The following is a 24,845-nucleotide window of genomic DNA, read 5'->3' on the forward strand; positions in this document are numbered from 1 at the left end:
ATAAAAAGAACCACTTCCGGAAACCCCAAAGAGCCAGAACATCCGTCAGCTTCATAATGGATAAGCAACATGGAACCAGTTCGAACAGATCCCAATCCATAGCTCCTACCCCACTCCAGCAGAACTTATGTTCCAGGACCAATCCATTACTACATCATGCCAATTCCCTACTAATGCCCAGAAGGAAGTACAACGTTCAATTTACCACCAGAGTGAGTGATTTGCACGCCCTTCGAGAGCAAATTTGAAATGAGTGTAGGCCCCTACAGAACCTTCTCTTCTGAAACTGCAAATTGGGCATTAATGACCTTCCCAATCATGTATTAGAAATGGGTTGGGATGTGATTTTGGTGGACTGGCCAAGTGGGGTACTTCCCGGCAGGGCCGGGGAAGATGGCAGCGATATTCACCGCTGGTGTGCTGGTGAGAATCGAGGCAGAGGGGACATGCACGTGTTTGTGCATGATATACGCGTTTGTGCACGATATAAATTGGGAGGTGGAGAAAGTTGTAGTGAAGAGTTCTTGTGTAGAAAGAACTTGGATGAGGCTGGATTTGTTGGGACATTGTGTTGGAAAGACTGGATGGTAAGGGTTTTGAGTTTTCTCCAAACTCTTCTTCATTGAAATCACCATAGAAAGATGATTGAGCCAAACACTGATTATTTTCGTTACTGCATTGCTTTCTTTTATTCCATTTTAAAAAAAAAAAAAAACCTTTTTATAGCTAGTATAATGTGTAATTTTAAGAGTTTTAAGATTCAAGAAGTAGCAATGATGGGAGATCCAAGTCGTGGGTCTTGAGTTTTGAGCTACGTTTGATTCCTGAGAAAAGATGGAGAAAGATCAAGGAAAAGAAACGTGTTTTACCCGACTTCATTAAGGTCGATCGGGGTTCATTCCCTTTATTTCCTTATTTTTCTTTTTCTTTTTCTTTTTAATCAAGGAAGACATGTTTATTTGTCATTGTACGACATCAGCGGTCAGGATAGAGTTGGTACTCATCAGTGAGGACCCAAGGATTGTCCTTGTCAATATATTTTGCTTCCTCGGTATCAAATTTTGATATTTTTTCCTCAAGTAATGGGCATTACCTAGTGGCTTGGTTGGTAGAGCACCCAGCTCCTCGAGCGGTTGTGCCAGTGTTGAGTTCCCCCTTCCCCTAGTTTGCCTGGAAAATAAATAAAAAATAAAAAATAAAAAAATTTCCTCAAGTAATGGTGGATTTGCCAATTAAGTTTGTTTCAAAGGTGACATGGAGGGGCACAATTTGACTGCAATTGTTACGGGCAATAAGTTGAACCTTATACTAAGGTTCCGTTTGTTTCGATGTAAAATAATTTTATCGGAAAATAAATATATATATATATATTTTTTCAGGTAAATATATATATATATATATATATATATATATATATATATATATATTTACTTTTTTGATGTTTAGAGAGACATGTTTATTTGTCATTGAATGACATCAGTGGGCAGGATAGAGTTGGTACTCACCAGTGAGGATCCAAGGATTGTCCTTGTCAATATACTTTGCTTCCTCGGTATCAAATTTTGAATTTTTTTCCTCAAGTAATGGGCATTACCTAGTAGCTTAGTTAGTAGAGTGCCCAGCTTCCTGAGTTGTTGTGCTTGTGTTGAGTTCTCCCTTCCCCTAATTTGCCTGGAAAAAAAATTAATTTTTTTTTTTTTTTTCCCTCAAGTAGTGGTGGATTTGCCAATTACCTTTGTTTCAAAGGTGACATGGAGTGGCACAATTTGACTGCATTTGTTACTGTCAATAAGTTGAACCTTATACTATGGTTCCGTTTGTTTCGACGTAAAACAATTTTTTCAGAAAATAATTTTCTTTTTCAGGTGAGTGTATATATATATATATATATATATATATATACTTTTTTGATGTTTGGCAAAGGTCTAGGTTGAGTTTATGACAACCGAACACTATAAAATAAAAAATATTTTACATCCAAACAAACGGAGCCAAAAGTAAATTATTATGATTTTCCGCTATCATCATCAACCAGTGACATCTTAAGTGGGCTAGTAAATTACTGTTACAAGGGGAGACTTGTTGTATATCGGATTCGGATGGGAAGTGACATGGCTATAAATGGATGGGTATGCAGCACTACCCAATAGTTCGAGCGTTTGGGTAAATGGGCAAGCGCCCACCCGTTACAATTACCATAATGATTTGTCATTATTATGCCATGATCTGGTGAAAGTAAAACAGGATAGCTAATTCAGTGTGGATTAGTAGTGGAGAATCTGGAGATGTTGTGAGGTGTTATAGTTCATATCGATCCCAAGGTGTTCCAGACGGCTAAACATGCATGTTCTATTTAATTATTCAGTCTGAAGGTTTCTTCAACTAGGAGTCTGAGGGAGTATTTGAACGTGTTAGTTCTTCCCAGTCTGTAAGTAATGAGTTTTGTAACTATTGATTTTCTTGTATTTTTATACTAATTGCCTTGTTCTGCTGTAACTATTTTGATTGTATTTTTAAGGCTCCCTTGGTACAGATTCATCGATGTCCAGAAGCAGATTGAATTGCTTATAAATGTAAGCTTTTGTGCAAGAGTTCAGCATTGGACACTTACTCCTCTGTAAACTAGTCCTGGATTTTATTTTTTTATATTTTTTTCATGGTAATGTTGTATCTTTAAAATGTTATCACTATGCAAGCTTATGCGTCGAATAATATATATCTTGTACAGGATATTAGATTACAAAATGTTTTTTCCTCTACGAAAAGCTTGCTGATTGAACAATGTCAATTTTAAATTTGATTTATATTAAAGAGTTATTGATTGCACTCCCTATGTGGGATGCTGATGACAGAAAAATGCAAAACCCTTTCTAGTCCAAAAATTTAAATTACGAAATTTGATTGAACCTCGTAAGATGCTGAATACTATTTAATTCAATGCTAAAAATTTTGTACAAAATAACCAAATTTATCTTTTTTTACTGTAATTATTATTTTTATTTCTCATGTTCGAACTTTATGAGAATCACCCGCCATTATTGAGGTTTAATGGAGAACAAAAAAACTGTGCTCGAGCATTCTCAGTGAGTCAAAGTTTCAGTAAATCTTATAATACTTACTATTTAGTTCATTTGCTATTTAATACTCGATTATACTTTCTATTTTTTTTAGTTTTTTAAGTTCTGAAAAGGATGGAATGGCTTGACAGGCCTGTGTTTTTTTTCATATTTACATTTGAATCCTAATCTTTATGGCCTAAATGTGCATGACACGTTTAATAAAGTTGGACTGAGAAATTGTTGCCTACTCGCAATGTTGAAAGCTTCCTTAAGCATACATATCTGCACATAAAAATTTTCAATTTAATTTTTCTAATTCAATGCAAGTAGCTGATCATGTAACGAAATGTGGACATTTTGTAAAAGCTTTTCTCATTTTTGGGTCATTCTAATTTTATAATAGATTTTGAGTACTCGAGAATGAACAAAACTTTTCTTTAAAAAAAAGAAAAAGTAAGAAAGAAAAAAGAAAAAACATCCAACATAGAAAAAGGGCAAATTTTTTTAGACATTCTGTTAAAAAACAAGTGTTGTCATGGATATTCATATGAAAAGGCTCTTCATCATAACATTTTTTTAAATTATTTGTTGAAAATACTACTCTTGAGGCAATTCTTTTGACTTTTATTTATTTATTATTTTTTAAAGAAAAAGACGATAGTTAGGCATGATTGCTTCCAAATATGTCCCTTGCCAAACATAGAGGACAAATAAATTTAGTATTGAGGTCAGATGAAAATGGTATCAAGGACCAAAATTATTTTCCCCTCCGCCAAAATAATCTTCTAATTTATATATTATAATTAAAAAAATACGGAAGAGAATTCACGTTATGTCAGGTTAGAGTGCGATCCAAAAACAGTTCAAACCTTGTTATGCTCTCCATTGTCATTTTCTATAGATTTTCAAGGTTATTTTCTCTATATAAACACTCCCCTCCCTTATAATCTTCCATCCAAAAAACATCCCAAGAAAGTTTTAAACGAAGTCCAAGAATTTCTAAAAACCAGAACCACAAAGCTTCTTCACATAAATGGCATTGATCCTCTTCTTCGCTTTCTCTCTCTTCCTCCAAGGCGCTCTAGGTACCACCACTAGAACTTCTCTCCTCTTTTTTTCTCTTTCTAAAACTTTATATGCAATACTAACATTATATATATATATATATATGTAGGTGGTTTTGTATGTGAGCAACTGCCCGTAGGAATGTGCTCGTTCGCGGTCGCATCTTCTGGAAAGCGATGTTTGTTAGAGACTTCCGAGTCTAGTGATGGAACCATTGCATACCAATGCAAGAGCTCAGAGGTGGTGGTGAAAAATATGCCTGAATGGGTTGAGAATAACGAGTGTGTGAGTGCTTGTGGCATTGATAGATACTCCGTCGGGATCTCCTCAGATTCCCTTCTGGAGCCTGAATTCGCTGCCAGACTTTGCTCTCCGGCTTGTTATCAGAACTGCCCCAACATTGTTGACCTCTACTACAGTTTGGCTCTAGCAGAAGGTGGTGATTTGCCTTCAAACTTTTATCACCAACACCAACATTTTTCCTAGTTGATTTCAAATGATCCACTGGTTATACACTGTAGTTATAACACATGTTTATACATTTATGTCCACTGGCATTTTTGTATTCCTATGACCAAAACGAGGTAGGTAATTAACTTACAAGCTGTGTTACATCTGCAGGAGTGTTTTTGCCAGACTTGTGCAAGGCACAGCAAACGAATCCACGACGTGCAATGGCTGAGCTTCTAAGTTCTGGTGCAGCTTCTGGTCCAGTCTCTGCAGCTTCAGGTCCAGCATCTGCTGAGGCTGCCGGTCCCATGTCTAGCGAATCATCTGCTTCACTTGCTTGTGCTCCAGCTAGCATCTAATCAATTCACAGTATATATACAGCAAAGTCAGTTGGTTTGATCTATTATGGTTTTCTTTCTATACATGTGTAGACAATACTTACTATAAAAGTACATGTTATCATTTTATATACAATCAATTCAAATATAGTCCAGAAATTTGTGAAATAGAATTATATTGGTCTCTCTATCACCTTCACAACCTGTCAATCCAACAGTTAATGGCACGAACGTGCATGGGAGCATCTTCATGATACTTTTTCCCCGACCAATAAGTAGATCAGACAAGGATAATACACCAAGTCTTCTACTAAAACTTCACAATGACATCATCAACCAAAAGCTAAGAAGAATTGGGAATATACCATATTTGATATTCATTTAATCATTGCTGTATAAACTTAGCAGCAAAGAGGAAACAAAGAAATGTGATTTCTGGCGAAATACAACAAAAACTCCTTTGATTCTGCAGATAATGATAACATTAGCACACCATCTACAAATGAATGATATAATCAATCATCTGGTGCTGCAGAAACTCATATGGCAAAGGCTTAATTTATAAATACAAGGAGTATTTCTAAATAAAGAAAAAAAATAATAATAATAATCAAAACAAAACAAAAAAAACTATACACTTTCAGATTCTTTTCCTTTTGGCATCCAAGGGCGACCCATCTTTGAGAGTTTTGGCATCCAAGGATGAACCATCTTTGAGAGTTTCCTGGGCATCGTTGTCCATCCCCAGGCTAAAGAGGGCAGCTGCTTGAAGGTAGAAGGCAGTGGCCCATTCAGGGGATATAACTTGGGCTTGCATAGCATCTCCAAGAGCTTCTTGTGGCATGCCATTCATCAAGAAGCACAAGCAGCGTCTGGCAAAAACAGTTGGCGATATCACGGTTCCACCATCAATGAACTACACAAGAACCAAACAAGATGCCTCTGAGCGAGGAACATGGGTAAAAGCAACACTAATGTACTAGTAACTGAATTCTTGCAAAACTCATTCCATGCTTAAAAAAATGTTTTGATTTTTGACCAACAGGATCTTGAAAAGGGCACTACGCTAGAAACTTTGACATTCCCATCATCATCTGAGGGAATATTTTTGTATGCTAAAGAGGTGGTTAACACCACTGAGCTAACAAGGTCAAAGTGGAGGATTTCAGTTAAATGAGTGTGTTCCTACATTGTCAATATGGAAGTTCCTCCCCTTTTTTATGCCAAGAAAATGCTAAAACATGGACTTGAATAGCATGCCCCACCTTTAAAGGTATGGTTTGATATGCATTATTGCAAAATTTTAATTTCCTGGACAATGAAGCATTTTTTTTTTTCCGTTTATGCATTCACAAATTTTCACTGTTCTACAACTGTAATGACTGAAGTTTTCCTAGATCACAAAATATCCAGGCCTCATTCATGTTTAACAGCAAAGATTCTGAAGTAAAATGCTGTAGTTGCAGAAGAATGGCTTACTTGTGTGTAACAATCAATTGCAGTAGTGAAGTCTTTAGCTCGAAAAGCAGCGTCCCCCCGGTTTTTAGAATTTAATGTTTCCTGTATTTGATTTGTCCACATTTGGAAAGACAGCTGTGACAGCAAAAAAATTCAACTTATCAATGAAACAGAAAACGCATCTTCTACCAAATTCAAGTTTAACTGAAAACAAGCTGCCAATATTGATCCGAGAAAACAAAAGTTGGTAATTACTGCTGCACTCTCTGTGATTGTGTCATAAGGTGTAGGTCTTGCAGATAGATAACATGTTAGTTTTTGCAAGAAGATTCTAAGACTTCTTAGGAGTACTTTTCCAAATGGGCTAGCCTAGATGAGTAGACTGAAATATGAAGAATATAACATGTTAGTGTAGATACCATAATTCTTTTGGCATTGATTTTCTAAAAAAAAATTAGACATTATGTTATTTTGGTACTTCAAAATCTCAGGACTTTATGGTGAGTAACATCACAGAGAGAATTCTTGACATTTCAATTCAAAGGCACATACCATGACATATGGCAGATTAACATTGACATCATGTCCACCAGCAAATATGGGCGATCTCAAGGAAATGTGTGAGCATATGGTGGATCTGACCAAATTAGCCATCTTTTTAGAAGTCTCGGGATTGGAGACACCTCAAAAAGCTTTAATCCAATGCTTTAGATTTGAGTGCAACCCAATTGGGTAAAAACTTTCAGTTAGAAATAGGCAAAAAAACAAAGCATCCACTACTCCACTTAGAACATTCCATGTACAAGTACGATTGACAAGGAATTGTCCTTTTCTACAATTTTCAGTTTGTCATCTTATTTCATTTGTATGTCTATCACAACAATCAAGTTTAAAGGGTGTTCCTTTACTTAAAAAAAACTAGAAATTAAGTTCTTAGTCAGACCTTAACAGCACAGATTTGTGGCTGCAATGAACAAAGGACAACTTATGGACATAAAAAGTTATCATTTACATACCCACATAAAACCAGACCGGTAAATATCTTTCATACTTAGTAAAAAGCTGCTTGGGTAGCAAAAATTCTGATCTATTTTAACCACTTTGGTAGGCATCTTTAGCTGCTCAAACAAACCCTGCCCTACATGTGAGAATTATGAAGGAACTACTGCCCATCCAGCTATATACAGTAATCAGTAAGCCAAAAAAAAAAAAAAAAAGAGTAGGTATTTGCAAATACTGTTTTGTTCATTTGACTCCTATATGCTGCAGTGAGTTCAGCCACCACCTCCGGCCCTGAACTCTGCTTGAGAATTGTTGCATAAACTTTCTTGAAGAACGTTATGTGTATTCTTATTATTAGATTAAAACAAGTTGCAAGAATGCCTAAAAACTTTCGACTTAGACTCGCTGACAAAACTAAGAAGAATGCAGAATCCAAAGATTCATAACTGTTACGTCCAAGGACCTGGAATTTTTTTAATCCTTAATTATCATTTATGTAATGCAATTGCTGACCAAAATAACCTAGCAAATAAGGCGTCTAACTATTGAACCTTCTTCCTAAAGCAACTTGCTGTAATTAGTTGACATATTCATAAGTCATGAGTTAAAAATCTAAATAAGTAAACATTCAACCCGACAGATAGTACGCATATCAACTACACTATTCATACAGGCAAAATATCACAGCATGGCAAATGCCAGTTCTTTCCCTGGTTCAATCTTGTACATTAGAGCAAAATAAGTGAATAAGTGATAATTACAGTCAACTGAGTGATGGGAACTCGTGAACAGAAAAGTTGAATTTAAACACAAAAGTTCCTTCTTTTCTTCTTCTTCTTCCTATTTAGATAGATTCACCTTTGTTTCATCTTTTCGTGTGTGCGACTGTGTTTTTGTTTTTTTTTTTTTTTTTTTTTTTCTTTCTTTTCCATTCTTTGGTTACGTTCAACTAGAACATTGAGTTTACCAATTGAGAAGTACTAACCTCATTTGCAACCCCCTCATCATCTTTGTATCCAACCTTCTCCAATATCTCATGTATGGCAGTAAGATCCATCCTTGAACAAGCTTCACCTAACGGTGACAATACTGATGTTTGCGTTGAACATGCAGTTTTATGAGGAATATCCATCAAAACATGTGACGGTACCTGCTAAATAGCACTGAATTAGATGCTATTATACAACTAGATTATTTATTTGAAGTACTGCAGATCAGATTTCAACAACAATAAGCTAATTAGAATTATGAGTATCAATAAAACATGGAATTTTCAGCACCAAATCTTAAGTACTAGGAAGCTGTTTTCATTATATTTACCATGAAATTTTGATAATTAGAGGTTACGACCTTCATTCATGACAGCTTTGCTGCTAGATAGGCAACCGTTAACTAAATGAAGAAGAAAGGAAATTGGTCTGCCAGAAGAAAAATATGCCGTGGTGGAGAAATATAAAGAAAAACAAATATTTTACTTCCTCAAGCAGGGATATGGAGAGAATATGAATAAGAGGCAACTTCACATGACATTGCATATGGCAAGATAACTATTATAGAAACATTATACAAGCAAAAGTTTAGTTCCAATTAGATAGCTTGAAGTTAGGGGCATACATCGGTTTCTTTTTGAAGAGAAGCAAGAGCAGTTACAAGGGACCTCGCATTTGGTCTCTCACGAGGTTCATATTGTAAACAACGTGAAGCTAATCGCATTAATTCAGTTCCATCATCATTTGAGAAATGACCCTCCAAACAAGAGTCCATCAGCATCAGAAAATTCTTGCCACGTATCAGGTCAAGTGCCTGCCAGAAAAATAAATAAATAATAATAAATAAAAAAAAGATCAAAGTAATTGGAACTAGTATCAACTCAAAGTTAAAGCATTTCATCTAATTATATCAGGCATAAAATACTCTGAATGGACAGCACTAACCAAGCTGCAACCACAAGCAAAACCAGAAATGTTTACTTTGGGGATTAGAGAGAGAGAGATTTCATCCAATGAATTAGACTTCAAAATATATGGAACTCGGCCAAAGCCATAGATCAACATCATATAAACTATTTATACACCTTTTAGTGAAATGATGAAATTATTTGAGTGTCTGAAACTTTATCTTTTCAAAAAAAAAAAAAATTCTACAGGTTTCCAGAAGAGGCAATTTGGATCATTTATACCATCTTTTGTATACTCAATCTCCTAATAGGACATCCAGCAACATTTCATGGACCTTTTCCTTGCCAAAATTTTCAAGTAGGTTGCTTGATGTTAGAATTAGTTATGCATTTTTCTTGGAAGATAAATGCTGTCTACGGGGTATAATAAATTCAGGGCCACGTGTATGGGAATCCAGAGGTTAAGGGGGCCAAATTCACCATCATAGTTTCATCTGCGAGCGTATTTGAAGTATAACTCGAATACAAATTCCAAATAATGGTAGTCAATATGGAGAAAACACGTTTTTTGGTGGCTATGAACATCTATGAACTTAATGGCAGCCAACTTCATGGAGTATGAGGGGAAAAAAAAATACCAAAAGTGAACAATATACAATCATCAAGCATCTATTCCGTAAAATCACAACACTGGCGATGGATTTTTACGCACCATTGCAAAGGAGAGTTTGATCCAAGTTGAAGATACTAAAAGGACGAATGACAAAAGATTCCATGGGTTGAGGCTATGAAACAGACACGGCCTATAATTTATGCAAGAATATGGCTTTAGAGAGCTGACTGGAGATGGTTGATCCGTGTTAAGGCTAGCTGAGTTAAATTGAATTGTACAAACTAACTGTTTTTGGTGCTTCTTTAAACTTGTTGAAGAATTACAATATAAATCTTTTGTTGAGCATTTTAGCTACCTCTATTTATCTATATTGTCCAAGATTCAAAATTGTTAGCCCTGAAATCCAATGTATCTGCCACATTGTATTATGGAAGTAATAAAACAATTATTTGACCGCCAAGAAACCAGTCCCCCACCTCTGTTTCTTGCAACTAAGGAAGTGGTATGGATAAGATTTTCTTCCAGAACATTTTTTGAAAGTCAAGGGCATCTGACAACCTACATGCTTGTGACCATTGGTGAAGTAATGATAGCAGCCTAAGCTAATCTCATGGACCAGAATCCATGGAGTATCAAGAAAATATCTGGCCAAACTTTTGCCTAACCTCAAGAAAGCTTATATAAGAGAGAGAATAGTTTACATGGCTTGGGGGAATATGCTTTCCACTGAGGAGATCAAGTAATAGGGTGCCGAAACTGTAAACTACACTCTCTGGCGTCACTCTACCTGCCAAATTGGAACAATCACATTAGCTCAATTATAGTAATGTAAATAAATGTTCAATGAGCATATTACTGTTCATAGACTAATTGCATTTATACATGCATTTGGCAATTCTGGACTAGAAGAATCAAAAACCTTTTATGGTATATACATATAAAGCTAGAAGCATCCATTAGGCTACTAGCCATAGACGCATCTATGCAGCCCATATTTTTATAGTCTGGCCAGATTAAATGGATAGAAACTAATTTTCATAGATCAAACTGGACTAAGAAGAGTAATAATACACCAATCAGTAAAGAAGAAGAACAAAAATACAAAACTCCATCCCAATAATAACTTACATCTCCATTTTGTGTTGTCATATACACAGTATTAAGACCTTTTCTGCTAGCAAATTAGCCAACATTTGTTTTTATAATTTTCAAGCTGTTCAACTTGCCATGATGACTCACAAGCAAAACAGTGCAGCATGCAATTTTGTTCAAACAGGACATGAAATTCTGTAATCAGTTTATATACCTGTCCTCAAGTACTCCGGAGGGGTGAAAGCCAAGTTTGTACTATAGCTCTTGCCATCTCTGCTATTCTTCATTAAACCAAAGCATGAGAGCCTGGGATTACAATCCTGCAGACCGCCCTTACAATAAGGAATATAGTACAAAAATAGCTAAACATTTGACAGGCAACAAACAGGTGAAGCTAGAAAGAAAAGGAAAGATAAAAGCACCTGATCGAACAAAACCCTGTAAGCATTGAGATCATGATATAGCGCTCGCCCCTTACTGCTGCAATAATCCAAAGCTTGTGCCAAGTACAAGGATACTCTCATCCGCATTGCCCATTTCATGGGCTGGGTCTCCCCTAATCCAATTCAACCAATACAAATTATACCCATGGCAAACTTCCTCAATTAAAAAATTCACATCCAATAATTAAATTAGTGTGGAATCAAGATATCATTATAGATTTTTATATCCCCCCACTCTTCTATTGCATTTAAGGTTCACAAATAATATCACGCTACTATATGAGCTTTCAGGCCTTACCATTCAAAAAATATAAAAAATTCCCCTAAAGAAATGAGAAATACAACTAAGCCAAACAGTTTTATGTAGCTCAGCTGAGTAGAGACTTCCCTTTCTTGGCATTCTTTTAATAAAAATCTAAGCCAACATTATAAATATATATATTGTATCCCTTTTCTTTTACTATATTTAATTTTTAGAAATTTCCTCTTCAAACATTCAAAACCCTCTCAAAAGAAATCACTACCCCAATCAGGCAGTTAAGAGTGTGCAGCTCTTTGAATATTACATCCCTCACTCACCTAGTATGTATAGAAAATCACTTAACCAGGACAAAATCAGTAGAAAGACTATTTGCATTGCAATAGGTTCATGGATGAAAATTTTACAATGGAAAAGATGCTTTGATAGAGTTTCGTTAGGCATGAACTCAGCTACAAGCAATCTCTCGTTTCCTTCGCAGCAACACCCAATCAAATTCGCCAACCTCTCACTCCGTAGCTGCCCCACTAATCTCGCTTCATCCTAAAATTCAACCACACATATCAAACATAAAACACATACACACATAAAGGTACAATCACAATGAGCAAATTAATCAAAACAAGAGCACAAACTAGGAATTGACGAGAATCGGGCCACGCCGACTTGTTGAAACGCTTGACTGCGATCCAACGGTCATCCTCAAGCTTTCCTTTGTAAACCACATTGGGAGCTTTCTCTCCATGTTCCGATACAATGTTTTCCACTGAAAATCCAGAGGTCGCAGCTATGAGTTGATCCAAACTGTACTCTCTGAAGCTGGGCAATGAGGCCTGTTCACTTTCGCGACAGTTCTCTACAAAAATAAAAACAAAAACAAGAACATTCAGTTCAGCACATGCAAATTGCAAGATCTGAAGATATGAACAGAGTGTTGAAAGTAAGAGCGAACCGAGATCGGATGAATCTGGAACTTTGGATTTGAGATCAGACGACAACCAGCAGAGGTGGAATCTGGAGCAACGAGCTCCCATTGCCGGAGATGAAGGTTTTAGAGAGAGAAAGAAGTAGAAAATCAAGTGTCGCCTCGCTTTCTTTCTCTAGAACTCCGGGGATTGAGAGGGTTTCATTCGAGTGAACGTGGCAGAGGAAAAAGGAAAGAAGAAAGTGAGAGAGCGACAGAGAGGAATTGTTTATTCCGATTGAGAGAGAAAGAGAAAAGAAAAATAAAAGAGGAGAGGCTTTTTGGATCCAAGGTTTCTCACTCCTCCTCCTCCACTCTCTCTCTCTACAAACCACGTCTTGCGTGCAACTTTTCTGAGTGAGTTTCTCTCTCTTCAGCTCATCATTCTCTTGTTTCTGCATCTTTTTTTTCTTTTGGGCTTTTCTTCTCATTTTCTGGTTTTCTTTTTGCAGAGAGTAAGGTTTTCGTGCGGCATGGAGGTGATGATACAACTCGTGCTCTAATTTGAAGCACGTACACGCGCGATAATTAAGGAAATGTTCTATGCGTTCTTTTATGTGATTCGAACACGTGGCTGATTAAATGTGTGGACACTTCACGTACGCGATGGTCGCGTTAAGTTATACCCTTATCCAGGCCTCTCTTTTTTCGTCTTTTTCGTTTTTGTATTTTCCCCTAGAATTATTGTTTCGTTGTATTCATTAGGGTAATACCGCTGGGCTGTAAGAGTAAATATATATATATTGGTTGTTTTTTGAATAGTTGTAATGATATTGTTGATATATATGTACACCTTATTCCATTTTTTTCAAATTTTTGAAAGGTATTTTGGTATATTTCGTATTTATTATATACACTTTAGTCTAATTTTTGAAGTCTTTTAAAGAATATTTTGACATATTTTGTAGTTGTTATTGTGGTCCTTATTGACTTGTTATTTATTTATTTCATGGACGTAATCATAATTTTTGAATGAACAACTTAAAATATGTGTAGTTGATTCTTCACTATAATAATATTCACAGAAAAAATATTTCTTAAATCACAAGAATCAATATATTTTGACAAAGGCACTTTATTTTTTAAAAATATTTATAAAATTATTGTCTTTAATTTCACAAGGGAGAGAATGGCACTTTTATCATTTAATAGAATAGTAGATATATATTTTTTAAGAATAAAAACAATATATAATTCGACTGGATTGATTATTAAAACAAATCATTTTCGGACGGGTCAAATCAGCATGGGAAAGAAAGGGACTCACGTGTAGCGTCGTAGACTTGGCTTAGGTAAAATAACATTTAAGGGATAAGAATGTCTAGTCCTTCTCAGCATATCAACTTGAAAGCAATCTTCAACCATGCAATAATTAAAATTTTCTCATTATTGGGCAAGCATAATTAATTTTCATTTCTTAGTAGTAATAACCAGTGCATAGGACTCCATACATACTCGGATTTTTGTTTTATTATTATTATTATTATTATTATCATTATACTATTTTGCCAACTTTAAACAACCCAAGTTTTGAAAATTCTATTTTATTTTTGTGTAAATATATCAAATTCTAATTCAATATTAAAATTCTAAAAAATGTTATAAATGTCAAATTCTTAATCCAGATTTCATTTTTAAATTTAGGGTAAATTTTGCTGATACCCCCTCAGATTTGACCAAATATCACCATTAAACATCGTTCAAAATTAACTATCACCCAGACCTCAATTTCCTTGTCCATTATTTTTTCCGTTATAAATGTGTAAAATAACAATTTTATCTCTATTTTTTTTAATCTATTTTAATTCAAAAGCTTGAAATAATCAAATTGCCCTCATTTATTACTCCGTCACTCCCAAAACTCTTCATCTCACTCTTTTATCTAGAAATATATATATATAAAGAATAATATTTAAAAAATATTTATAAATTTATAATTATAATTTGGTTTTAGAAAATAATTATACATTTATAATTATAATTTGGTTGGTTTTTAAAAAATGATTATAAATTTATAATTATAATTTGGCTGGTTTTAAAAATGGGATATATATATATCCCATGATGAGAAATATATATATAAAGAATAATTTTAAAAAATATTTATAAATTTATAATTATAATTTGGTTTTAAAAAATAATTATAATTTGGTTGGTTTAAAAAATGGGATATATATATATATATATATATATGAAGAATAATTTTAAATTTATATAATGAAGGTCAGAGGGTATTCAAGGCATTTCAACCCTTATTTAAGTCATCAGACAATTGGAAGGGTAGTAATGTCATTTTACATGCAAAAAAGTATCTGTCATACTTGAAAAGTAACTTTGGAGGTGTAAATGAAAAACGGATCAAACGTTTGTAATACGAGTGATAGTTATTTTTGAAAAATGATTCAATGTGATATTTGAACAAACTTGAGTGGGTGTCCTTGAAATTAACCTTTAAATTTAACCAATACTCTAATTTTACAATGATTTGCTTTTTCTAAGACCATCATCTAATCAAAATCTAGATGTTATCAACCTCAATGAAAATTTTAAAACATTGGTTACATTTATTCACACATTGGGAAGGGGAGTATGACGAGGAATTATTCATTGTAATAGTGAACTTGTAGCGGGAATAAAAAAAAATGCTTATTAGTTTAGTACCCCTTTTGTTCAAAAAAAATATATATATTTTTGGGAATCTAACTTTGTAAGAGTGTAATTTTTAATATATAATTTTAACGGTGGTAGTTTACGAAAATTCAAATATATCCTTTTTTACATAATTTGAATTACTTTTATAACTTCAAGGCAATGAGGGTAAATTAGAAATACTAAAAAAAATAATGCATTAAAATAAAAAGCATGACAGTTATTTTGAGACACTCAAAAATAGAAAGGTAAGACATTTTGTTGTTGTAGGACAGAGAGAATATATAATTTGGCATAGTTCAGCATAAGTATTACATGGTTTTCAACATTTTTTTCCCCTTAAATTATGCCTTAAGTTTCTAGCTTTATTGACTTCGTGTTTCATATTACACCTAAAGCATAGAAAATTTTAAGTTCCCATGAGAAGAGCTCTTATTGAGATATAAAAGGTCGCAGAGAAACAAAGGTGGACATCTCACATCTGTAAGATATGTATGCCTCAAAAATTTGGGTCCTCAAATTTTTGACAAACTTTTCCAGCTCAACTTGAGCCTACAATGACTCACAACATGAGCCTCTCTGTGGTCATTGCCATCATCAAAGATTCATCAAGTGCATGCCATATAATATATCCCCATCCTCCAAAGAATTGGCATGGACAGGCTACAACTAGCTGTAGACAGCTATATTTGCATGCTAATCTTCTAACATTTTAGTACTGTATATGTATGTGTATATCCTATATTTGTGTAAATGTCTCCCTATCAAGAATTTTTTTTATTATTATTATTATTTGGATTGATTACACGGTCTCTGCACTACTAGCTCACCCAAAAAAAAAAAAAAATCTAGTAAGCTAATATAAAGTTTGAAATTAGTGCATGGTCCCGACCCATCATCAATGTACAAGTAAACAATTGTGTTAAGCATGTTGTATTTAGCTTTCTGTTTATGTGTCCAACAAGACAACAACTTCAAAATCATTTTAAAACTTTAAACACATTTCTTTTTGTGTAGTTGACGGTGACTAATGATCTCATAACTATATGATAATTTTTCTTAATATGATTAGTAATGAAACCCTCCGCTGGACACTTTATTCTTATGTAAGAATTCACACAAACAAGTTCCGAGAGTTAATGAAATTGTTGACAAGAGAGCCGATTTTTGGACACAATGATAGAATGGGCCTGTTTTATTTAATTTCTTAAAATTAGTTCTCAAAAATTCATAAAATTATTTTTAAAAAATTATAAAAGACTATTTTATGAAAACATACATTTTTAACTGATTCTGAAATTACCAACTAAATAAAATTAAAAACAAATTTATAATTTCTTAATATTCAATTCTCAAAAACAAAAAACTATTACAGAAAAGTAGAAAACTAAACCAATATATGTCTCAATAAATTTCCCAATATATTTCTTTTGAGGTAAGTATAGCAGATATTTAGATGAATAGAAGACATTCATTTTCAAACAAATTAATGGGGATGTCATCATCCATATTCCATAGTTCTTTAATGATTTTGAGGCTTGTAGGGCAGAGCAGAGACGAGGTCAGATAAAACAACAGATAGAGCAAAAAGGGAAGTGAGAAAAGTGAAACAGTATTGGAACTGTGACAGGCACGTGAAGAGAGAGAGAGAGAGAGGAGTATGGTAGGAGTCAGGGGGGACTCAGGACATGCAAGGTGATTCTTTTTCTATTAAGGGAGAATCACGTGCGCACGTGCTCGACCTTTGTACTCTTTTTTCTTCATTGGATCCACTACCTCCCAGGAGTGGTAATCGAGCATTAACCTTACTAACTTTGATCAAGATACCAAAATCTATTGATCCTATGTGGTTTTTTCTCGGTAATTACCCGTGCATGTGAGATGGAGAATTTTATGTATTTGGTGGTGAATTAACAAGACACTTATCATAGAATAGAAGGAGTATATTTTTTGTGGACAACAGTGGCTAAGTCACAGTTTCTCAAATAAGACACTTACTATGGGACAGAGAGGTATATTTTTTTACGATTCTCTAAACAAGACACTTGTTATGGGACGAATGAAGCATATATAAAAAAAATTGATGTTATCTGAAAATTTTACTGAAAATAGTATATCCCCTTCTCTCTGTGTGCAGCATGGTGGGGGCCAAAAAAAACGAAGGGTCATCCCTCAACCAGAATTGAAGTTTCATTACAGATTCAACACCTGTGAGTCCAACAAGTAGGAGATCTCCACTAAGCTCAGTCCAAAAAAGAGCAGCTGCACTATACATTTGAGAGGCAGTTATGACGCTATAATAGTTTTTCTAAAAATGATTCATATATTGAGTTTTCTTACCAAATGATTTCTTATGAAATGCACACTTACACAAAACAACATATCTTTCCAAACTCTGGTGAAATTGCTTCTTTATACACAAGTACTGCAAAATTACATTCTGATTTTTTAGGCGATGCTTCATTTGACTCTGGATATTTTTCAGTGACAGATGAAGATAGCCTTGAACACAATCTGGAAATTCGGAAATGTAAAACCTGATCCCAATCATGAACTACTTTCTTGTGCAAACTAGACCCTCCCAACAGGAGAAAGGGGTGGATACGAGGCATATCTTGCAGCAACCTCCACTTGATTACCACTAGGAGCCTTTATTTCATAGTGTTCCGGTAATGTGGTTTCTTTGGAAGATTTCTCTTCAAACAGGTCACTTGATTCTGAAAGCTCATATGGTTTCCTACTGTTTAAAACTGCTATGCAAATGGAGAACGCTTGCAGAAGGGAGAGTGAAGAGTTGAATTCAACTGAAAATACCCCATCAACGAGCCGGGACAAGCTGAAGGGAGGCCTATCATGTAAGACTTCTCCCTGTGGAAGAAGTAGAGAATAAGTTAGGAAAGTTAACTGACAATCATAACCTAAAAAAGAAATGGGAAATAGATTGGTTAGTTGGGAAAGACAAACACCTGAGGGAAAATCTCAAATCGTCCTGCAGTAGGATGAGCTTTGGATGAACTTGATCTCCTAAGTTGAGTTTGGGTGGCCAAAACCCTTATTCTGCAACCCAAATCCCAACCGCCGCAATCACATGCCCCACCCGATATCCACCGTTCAATCAGTGGTGAAGGTTCTCCTTTACTTGGCAGTCCATGAATACCAACAGGTAGAATAACTGTCATGTTAAATAGGTCTTGACTTCCAACAGAAGACCCATTCTCTTTGTTATCCTTAAAATTGGAATAGCTGGTCACCTCTGGCAATGGCTCTTTCAAACCAGTTACTGATATATGATTGAAGTTATCACACCGGTGCCCATCTTGGATCAAGCCACTAGGGGGCTCTTTTGGGAACTTGACAACAATGGCTGCAAGCTCATCATTCGGCTGGAGGTCTGACGTGTGCCGATTCACATGATTTAGGTCCACGGCAAACAAAACAAACTCCCTGATGCTAAATTGATCCACGGGATTGTGTCTGATAGACTCCAAGAACTGGGAATTAGAAACCTTCATTTGGGCAACAACATTTGGGACATAACCAGGACCTTTGCCTTTGCTTCTCTGATTTATCCGACCATTCTTATTCTTGACTTCACAAATTTTGAAGAATGTGTAAATGCAACTGTTGTCATCCTTTTCTGAAGGTTGTATCTTTTTCATTGTAGCCGCTAGAATGTCAACATTTTTGCCAATGGCAAATGTAAAAACAGGAAGACCGTTCTTTATGGCAATTTTCAGAAGAGCTTGAACAGTTGACAATCCATGCTTCTCCCTGTGATGTGAATCATTCGCACTAGTTGTCCTAGAGCTTGTAAAATCTAATTTTACTTTCACTGGATGTAAAATGGAAGATTCTACACGTCCATTAGATGATTTGCAGGCCCCATATGTGGATGATGAATCTTTCCGCAATGGTTCAGAAAAATGATGGGAGTTTGCTGCCTTTGGCTTGAGCAATGGCTCCAGTAACCTTCTCAAAGGGCTGGACCGGGCTCTACTAGTACTGTTCGGTTTATCACTACTTGTATTATCCAAGCAATCAGGAGGAACAGATTTCTCTGAACCAGATTTAGCAGTAACATGCTTGGAGCTTAACTGCAGTAAAACTGAACCATCTTTATAGCTGGCACTTCTTGCCTTACCCATATCAATGCTAAAACGACGAGTTGGAGAAGAATTTCTCACTTGAGTAGCTACAGTGCCCATTTTTAGATCTGATCCCTCAGAAGGCTTCAAATGTTTTGAAGACTTCTTGCCTCTGGATGGATTAATTGATATTTTGGCAGAAGATGGTGAAGATTTTGACTGTTCAGCTGAAAACTTGACACTCTTTTTATCTAAGGACCTGGATTGATTTAAGTGTGAGCATTTGATCTTGTCAACTTCACAAGGCAGCGGGCATGAGTGTGGGATGTCAGAATAGAGCTCCGCACTGTAGACCTCCTCAGAAGAAAGTACGTCTGAGAATCTCCTTTGATTTGCTTCACTTGATCTTTGATAATTTATTGCTGTCAAATCATGATCAACAAAATAATGATAAGGCTCTTGCATTTTCTCCACTCTCTTTCTAGACTCACCTTCTTGGATCTTCATCTTTCCCTTTGAATGCAATTCCCCACTATAATTTTCAAAACCCTGACGAACTTTTATGTCTGGAACAATGTGTGGGTATGAATCTTTCCTCTTGCTTTCTTTCTCAAAAGACTGGTATGTTCTAAGCATTCTTTGGTGCCCCTTCAAGGGTTCTCTTGAGGCAGCTTTGAGATCTTGAGAATTTCCAACACTTCCTCCAAAGGATTTGACACCTTGGGAATAGCCTTCCTTTGGAGATGCAATCAGCAGAGATTGCAAGGTAGGCCGGTGAATTCTTTGACGAGCAGGAGAACAGCTGGGACCCCTGCTAGAATGCGTAGATGATCCCTCTGTTGAGAAAAATGAGGAGGCATTGCTGCTAGACAGCGAATCTCTGCTACTTCTGTAGGGGATCCCTTTATGGTTATATTGCCATTTTTCTAAACTGCGCCAGTCAAGAACCCCTACATTAAAAGCTTTCTTCCAGAGGTTTTCATTTCTTTCCAAATAACTAGGCAAATTTGACATGTATTTAACAAGCTCTTCATTCTCAGTTGCCTTCCTTTCAGCTCGTAGCTTTTGCTGATTACCTGAAGTTGATGGGATATTGTCTGCATTCTCTATTACTTTGCAATGGAGATCAGCATAAGACAACTTGGATTTTTCTAATTTCAACCTGTCTTGCAAGTTTGTACCTTGCCTTGCCCATCGATTTTCCATTCTTCCTGAGGTTTGCTGATTCGTTTGAACTTTTCTCAAGTTTTAAATAATATCCCACGTGCCTGATAGGACATGAGAATCTGCTATTTCTCAGATGGCATAATACAGATTAAAGTATTCTTGCAATCTACCAGCTTCTCAATTCTGCAAAAGCTTGTGACAAGGTCAGTTGACAATATCACACGGATACATTTTCTTCTGATAATACCACATAGGAATACTGGAAGTTGCAACAATCAGGAAACAGGTATGTTTGACTCTATAAGCAATTAAAACAACTAGATGCAAGAACACAAGAATAATCAAAACAGTATGGCAAGGAAAAGGACTGCAGGTGTTTTTAGGCTCCGTTTGTTTGGATGTAAAATATTTTTTAGAAAGTATTTTTTATTTTTTGTGTTTGGTTGTCGTAAAATATATAGAAAGAATTTTTTTTTTTAAACTAACAAAAATAATTTACTCATCAATTTTCGGCAAGTCATCTTACACACCCCACCCAATGGACTCGACCTAGACCTTTGCAAAATAACAAAAAAATAACAATAAAAATATTTTACCTGAAAAAGGAAAATATTTTCCCAAAAAGATATTTTAAGTCGAAACAAACGGAGCCTTAATCAGGAAACTTTCATAAGGAGCTTCCTTATGAGTGACTTTAGAAATTTGAGAGTAATCTCTAGTTTCATTTTCTGTAAACTGACAAAAATTTGAGCAGCCGAAGTGATCAAATTAGAATACAGATATACCAAAAACAAGCCATAGTTTTTCCAGCATTTGGATCCTTTCTCTATCATTGCCTCTCTCATCCACAAAAATATCATAGACTACATATGCATCCTTTGCACATGGATCTTATATGCACGTAAACAAGAGTTATAATTAACAGATATTCGTTAGACTATTTTGCGTTTCCGGAAAATGTATGATAAAGAGATAACATAAGAAAGCAGATGTTTATTCATTTTATTAACAATTTTGGGCAGCATACACAATAAGCACACTAATGTTATGACTTTCTAATATACTTTGTTACAATATCTTTCATCTCTCTCTTCCTCAGAAACACTTGAGCTCTATATAAATAAAGAGGTACAGACAGTGAGAGGACAAGGTCTTCTCCCACAGAAGAAACAGATGTAAGCAGAGAGAAAATTGTCCGATCCAGAGGACAACGATAAGGCAATAGAAGTCCAAGGTGACATTATGATCACCAAAATTCTAGTTGGTAGAATTTGACAGAAATCCAAATCTTACATTATCACTCATGAATCAAATGAAGAACATGCATAATTAATTTAATTTAATTTTTTTTAGACATGCCTGATTATTTTTATTTTATTTTATTTAGGCATGCAAGCGGCACAAAGAACCCATACTCATTGAGCTCTACCATATAATCAAAATCCTCCCTTTGCTTCTGAAGAATAAATGTACTGTTCATTTATTATTTTTCTTCTCCCCAACAAAAAATGAACTAATCTTTAATCACCCCTGGACCTGTCAACTTGCACTAATTCATTTGTAGCCTCACACATCATTCCACCCACTTGATTATAGAAAATTTCTCAATTTATGAGATCCACAGTTTCATAATTATAATATCGGTAAATTACACTACGCTGACCTCTCTTGAGGTTTGTTCATCGTTTATTACTTTGACCTCCCTGAGATTTGGCGTGTGTGGCAGACCTTTTGACCAAAATTAAAATGACAGTAATAGCCTTACTGACTTTTTGACCTCGAAGTCATTTTATTATAATATAAGGGCATTATTGACTTCTTACTCTCAAAGTCACTTTCCAACAGCAGGATTTAGGGGAGGTCAAAGTATTGAAGGGTAAATGGTCTACCCGTATGTAATTTTCCAAACCTCAAAGAGGTCAGTGTAAGTTTACCCTTGTAATATTGTTTCAGATTCTGCATTTTTTTTCCCTACCAAAGAATGAAGAAAAAGGCAACGAATAGGTATGACCCTACCAATACAAAAGGCAATACCACAAAGCAAACTCAACGGTCAGTCATTTTCTTTGATTGGTTGTTCTCTGAATTTTAGTTCTCTAATTTTCAATCTCACAACACTAATATTGTGATGAATAATGATCCACAACGCAATTCAACTGAGAACCTCAGATTAGCTCCTAAGATATTAAGTGGTATGAAATGGTCCTGAAAGTCGTAAAATTGAAGAAAGCTGCAATAAGACAGTAATCAACGCGTAGTCGCAGAAAGCCAAAGAAAAGAAACAAAAATTGGGTGGTCCTTAGAAACCCATTCGCATGAACAATAATGAAGATAAGAAACGTGGGCAGTCCTCATCAAAGCTACAACTGATGGAAAAGGACAACCACCCAGCCAGTCAAGAGCAGAGCCCACCCGTGATTCGAATTTTGAACATTTCCTCCGTTTGGTTCCCAGGAAAAAAGGTAAAAGAAAAAAAATAAAAAGGATGCAACTAGCTTTATTATTTTTTTTTTTCTGCTTTTGTAAGACCCAAATTCAAGTGATGTTAAATTCAAAGCATATAAATTCCAAACTTTTGGGTTTGAAAGCACTTATTTTTCTCGTAAAAGCTTTTTAAAAAGCAAAAATCGTTATGAGTTTCGATCTAAGAATCAATAATTAATTAATCATCCCTTCCGAAACGCCACACAAACAAGACATTGGGAATATAAGAACACGAATCATAATATAAAAAAAAACCCCTTAAAATGCCACAATATATTACTGAGGGAAAAAAAAACACAATTCCACAGAATCAAATCCATTTCTCTCAGGAAAATCACTCAGTAGAACAATAACAGAGCACGTACCGTACGTAATCGGCAAAATGCAGAGACAAAAGAAGCCATTATAGAAACTCCTCCATCTTGAAAACGAAGAGATACCATAAAAGGAGTAAGTAAAGATCGAAAAGCTGAGAAAGAGAGCTTGCAGAGCAGAGGAGTAAAGAGATCGGCTCGTATTCCAATTTCCAAATGCCTTTTGCTTCCCCAAATTCCAAAGAACATGGACAGAGAAGGAAATAATAGAGAGAGAAAGAGTGAGAGGGCTAGTCTGGCTGGAGTTCACCTATCTTCTGCAGTATTGTCAGAAGTGAGGAGAGAGAGAGAGAGAGAGAGGAGGGAATAGCAGGTGGTCACATCAGAGATGGGAAGTTTTGGGACCCACTTAATGACTTTTTAATGATTTGCTTTTTATTGAATACTTGCGGTGAAAAACAAAAAGGAAAATGAAAAAAAATAAAAAGGCCTTACAGGTGATTTTTTTTAATGAATTTGTATATATTTTCCCATTTGATATTTACATTTCAATTTTCAACAAACAAAACAATACTTTGAAACTGAAAATGCTTGTAGTTTTCAACTTTCTGTTTTTAGTAATTTAACATTTAACATTTATTTATGTTTTTCATGTTTAAAAAAATATATTTATTTATATTTTAATTGTATTGAATAATATGTTTGACTAGACTCTTGTACTTGAAAGTATTGAATCATGTCTTGAATTTAAAATAAAAATAAATATTTTTAAAATTTTAACTAATTTTCTTTAATTTTTAATTTCCAAACATAACATATTTGTATTTCAACTATATTAAAAGACTGAAAGTGTATTAAAGTATAAATAATACGTATTAGAAATCATATATGACTGTATTAAAAAACAAATATATGCAGTATATTTTAATGCATATATATATATATATATATATACCACACGTTTCATTTACATTTTAATACAAAAACAATATTTTGAAATATGAAATAATCATTTATGTTTTTGTGTTTCAAAATTTAAAAAAAAATTCCTTTTTTTTTTTTTTTTAAACTGTTCAAAAAAAAAAAAAAACCCTTTCAATTTATTGTTATTAGGTTTCTTGTGTTTAATCTGTGTAAAAAAATATGTTGAGACACGAAATACATTATTATTATGTTTAGGAGTATTGTATTGGTTACTTAAATTGGAGCTTGAAAAAAATTTAAAATTTAGGCTCCGTATGTTTGAATATTTATTAATTTTTTTTAGTATTTGTAAAATATTTATAAAAAAAATATATTAAAATTTAATAAAAATAACTTATCTAATTTTAGGCAAATTATTTTCAATGTCCCGTGTAATAAATTTAATCTTAACGTCAACCTAAACATTTGTCAAATATCAAAAATATATATATATATATATTGACGTAAAAAAATATTTTATAACAAAATAAATAAAATATTAACTAAATTTTCTCTCACACCAAATATAAAACAACTGATTTA

At 34.6% G+C, this 24,845-nt stretch overlaps 3 protein-coding genes across 6 annotated transcripts; 1 reads left to right on the forward strand and 2 right to left on the reverse strand.

The window, feature by feature from the left end:
* Positions 1-3,917: 3,917 nt before the first annotated feature.
* On the reverse strand, positions 3,918-13,124 carry LOC132269384 (serine/threonine-protein kinase BSK5-like). 4 transcript variants are annotated; one of them, XR_009469487.1, is made up of 12 exons: positions 12,629-13,124; positions 12,312-12,532; positions 12,084-12,219; positions 11,397-11,530; positions 11,189-11,294; positions 10,584-10,669; positions 8,987-9,175; positions 8,358-8,525; positions 6,392-6,505; positions 5,549-5,828; positions 4,726-4,929; positions 3,918-4,606 (listed from the first exon to the last, which is right to left on the reverse strand). XR_009469487.1 is itself a non-coding variant. In XM_059770564.1 (11 exons), the coding sequence occupies exons 1-10, from the start codon at positions 12,708-12,710 to the stop codon at positions 5,553-5,555; spliced, it is 1,512 nt and encodes a 503-aa protein (XP_059626547.1). In that variant the 5' UTR covers positions 12,711-13,124; the 3' UTR covers positions 4,620-4,929; positions 5,549-5,552. The 4 variants fall into 4 exon arrangements, 3 of the variants coding, with proteins under 3 accessions (XP_059626547.1, XP_059626546.1, XP_059626548.1); XM_059770564.1 differs by lacking the exon at positions 3,918-4,606 and having other exon boundaries at positions 4,620-4,929; XM_059770563.1 differs by lacking the exons at positions 3,918-4,606; positions 4,726-4,929 and having other exon boundaries at positions 5,266-5,828; positions 12,629-13,123.
* LOC132269721 (uncharacterized) lies at positions 4,266-4,933 on the forward strand. Its single transcript, XM_059770976.1, has 2 exons — positions 4,266-4,560; positions 4,746-4,933. The coding sequence occupies exons 1-2, from the start codon at positions 4,266-4,268 to the stop codon at positions 4,931-4,933; spliced, it is 483 nt and encodes a 160-aa protein (XP_059626959.1).
* Positions 13,125-17,655: 4,531 nt separating the features above from the next.
* On the reverse strand, positions 17,656-23,676 carry LOC132269385 (uncharacterized). Its single transcript, XM_059770567.1, has 3 exons — positions 23,391-23,676; positions 18,256-20,724; positions 17,656-18,157 (listed from the first exon to the last, which is right to left on the reverse strand). Exons 2-3 carry the CDS (start codon positions 20,578-20,580, stop codon positions 17,861-17,863), a joined length of 2,622 nt encoding a protein of 873 aa, XP_059626550.1. The 5' UTR covers positions 20,581-20,724; positions 23,391-23,676; the 3' UTR covers positions 17,656-17,860.
* Positions 23,677-24,845: the final 1,169 nt, after the last annotated feature.

Source organism: Cornus florida, unplaced genomic scaffold, assembly GCF_030987335.1.
Source record: "Cornus florida cultivar Cherokee Brave unplaced genomic scaffold, ASM3098733v1 CherokeeBrave_3.0.0_Hap2_Chr08, whole genome shotgun sequence".
Taxonomy (NCBI): domain Eukaryota; kingdom Viridiplantae; phylum Streptophyta; class Magnoliopsida; order Cornales; family Cornaceae; genus Cornus; species Cornus florida.

Coding starts and splice junctions, on each gene's coding strand:
- LOC132269385 (XM_059770567.1), bottom strand. CDS start 20,580: ATGGAAAATCGATGGGCAAGGCAAGGTACAAACTTGCAAGACAGGTTG. Junction 18,158..18,255: donor GATTTGAGATTTTCCCTCAG/GTGTTTGTCTTT, acceptor CTTCTTCCACAG/GGAGAAGTCTTACATGATAG.
- LOC132269384 (XM_059770564.1), bottom strand. CDS start 12,710: ATGGGAGCTCGTTGCTCCAGATTCCACCTCTGCTGGTTGTCGTCTGAT. Junction 10,670..11,188: donor TCCGGAGTACTTGAGGACAG/GTATATAAACTG, acceptor CCAATTTGGCAG/GTAGAGTGACGCCAGAGAGT. Junction 9,176..10,583: donor AGCATATTCCCCCAAGCCAT/GTAAACTATTCT, acceptor TTTTTCTGGCAG/GCACTTGACCTGATACGTGG.
- LOC132269721 (XM_059770976.1), top strand. CDS start 4,266: ATGTGCTCGTTCGCGGTCGCATCTTCTGGAAAGCGATGTTTGTTAGAG. Junction 4,561..4,745: donor CAGTTTGGCTCTAGCAGAAG/GTGGTGATTTGC, acceptor TTACATCTGCAG/GAGTGTTTTTGCCAGACTTG.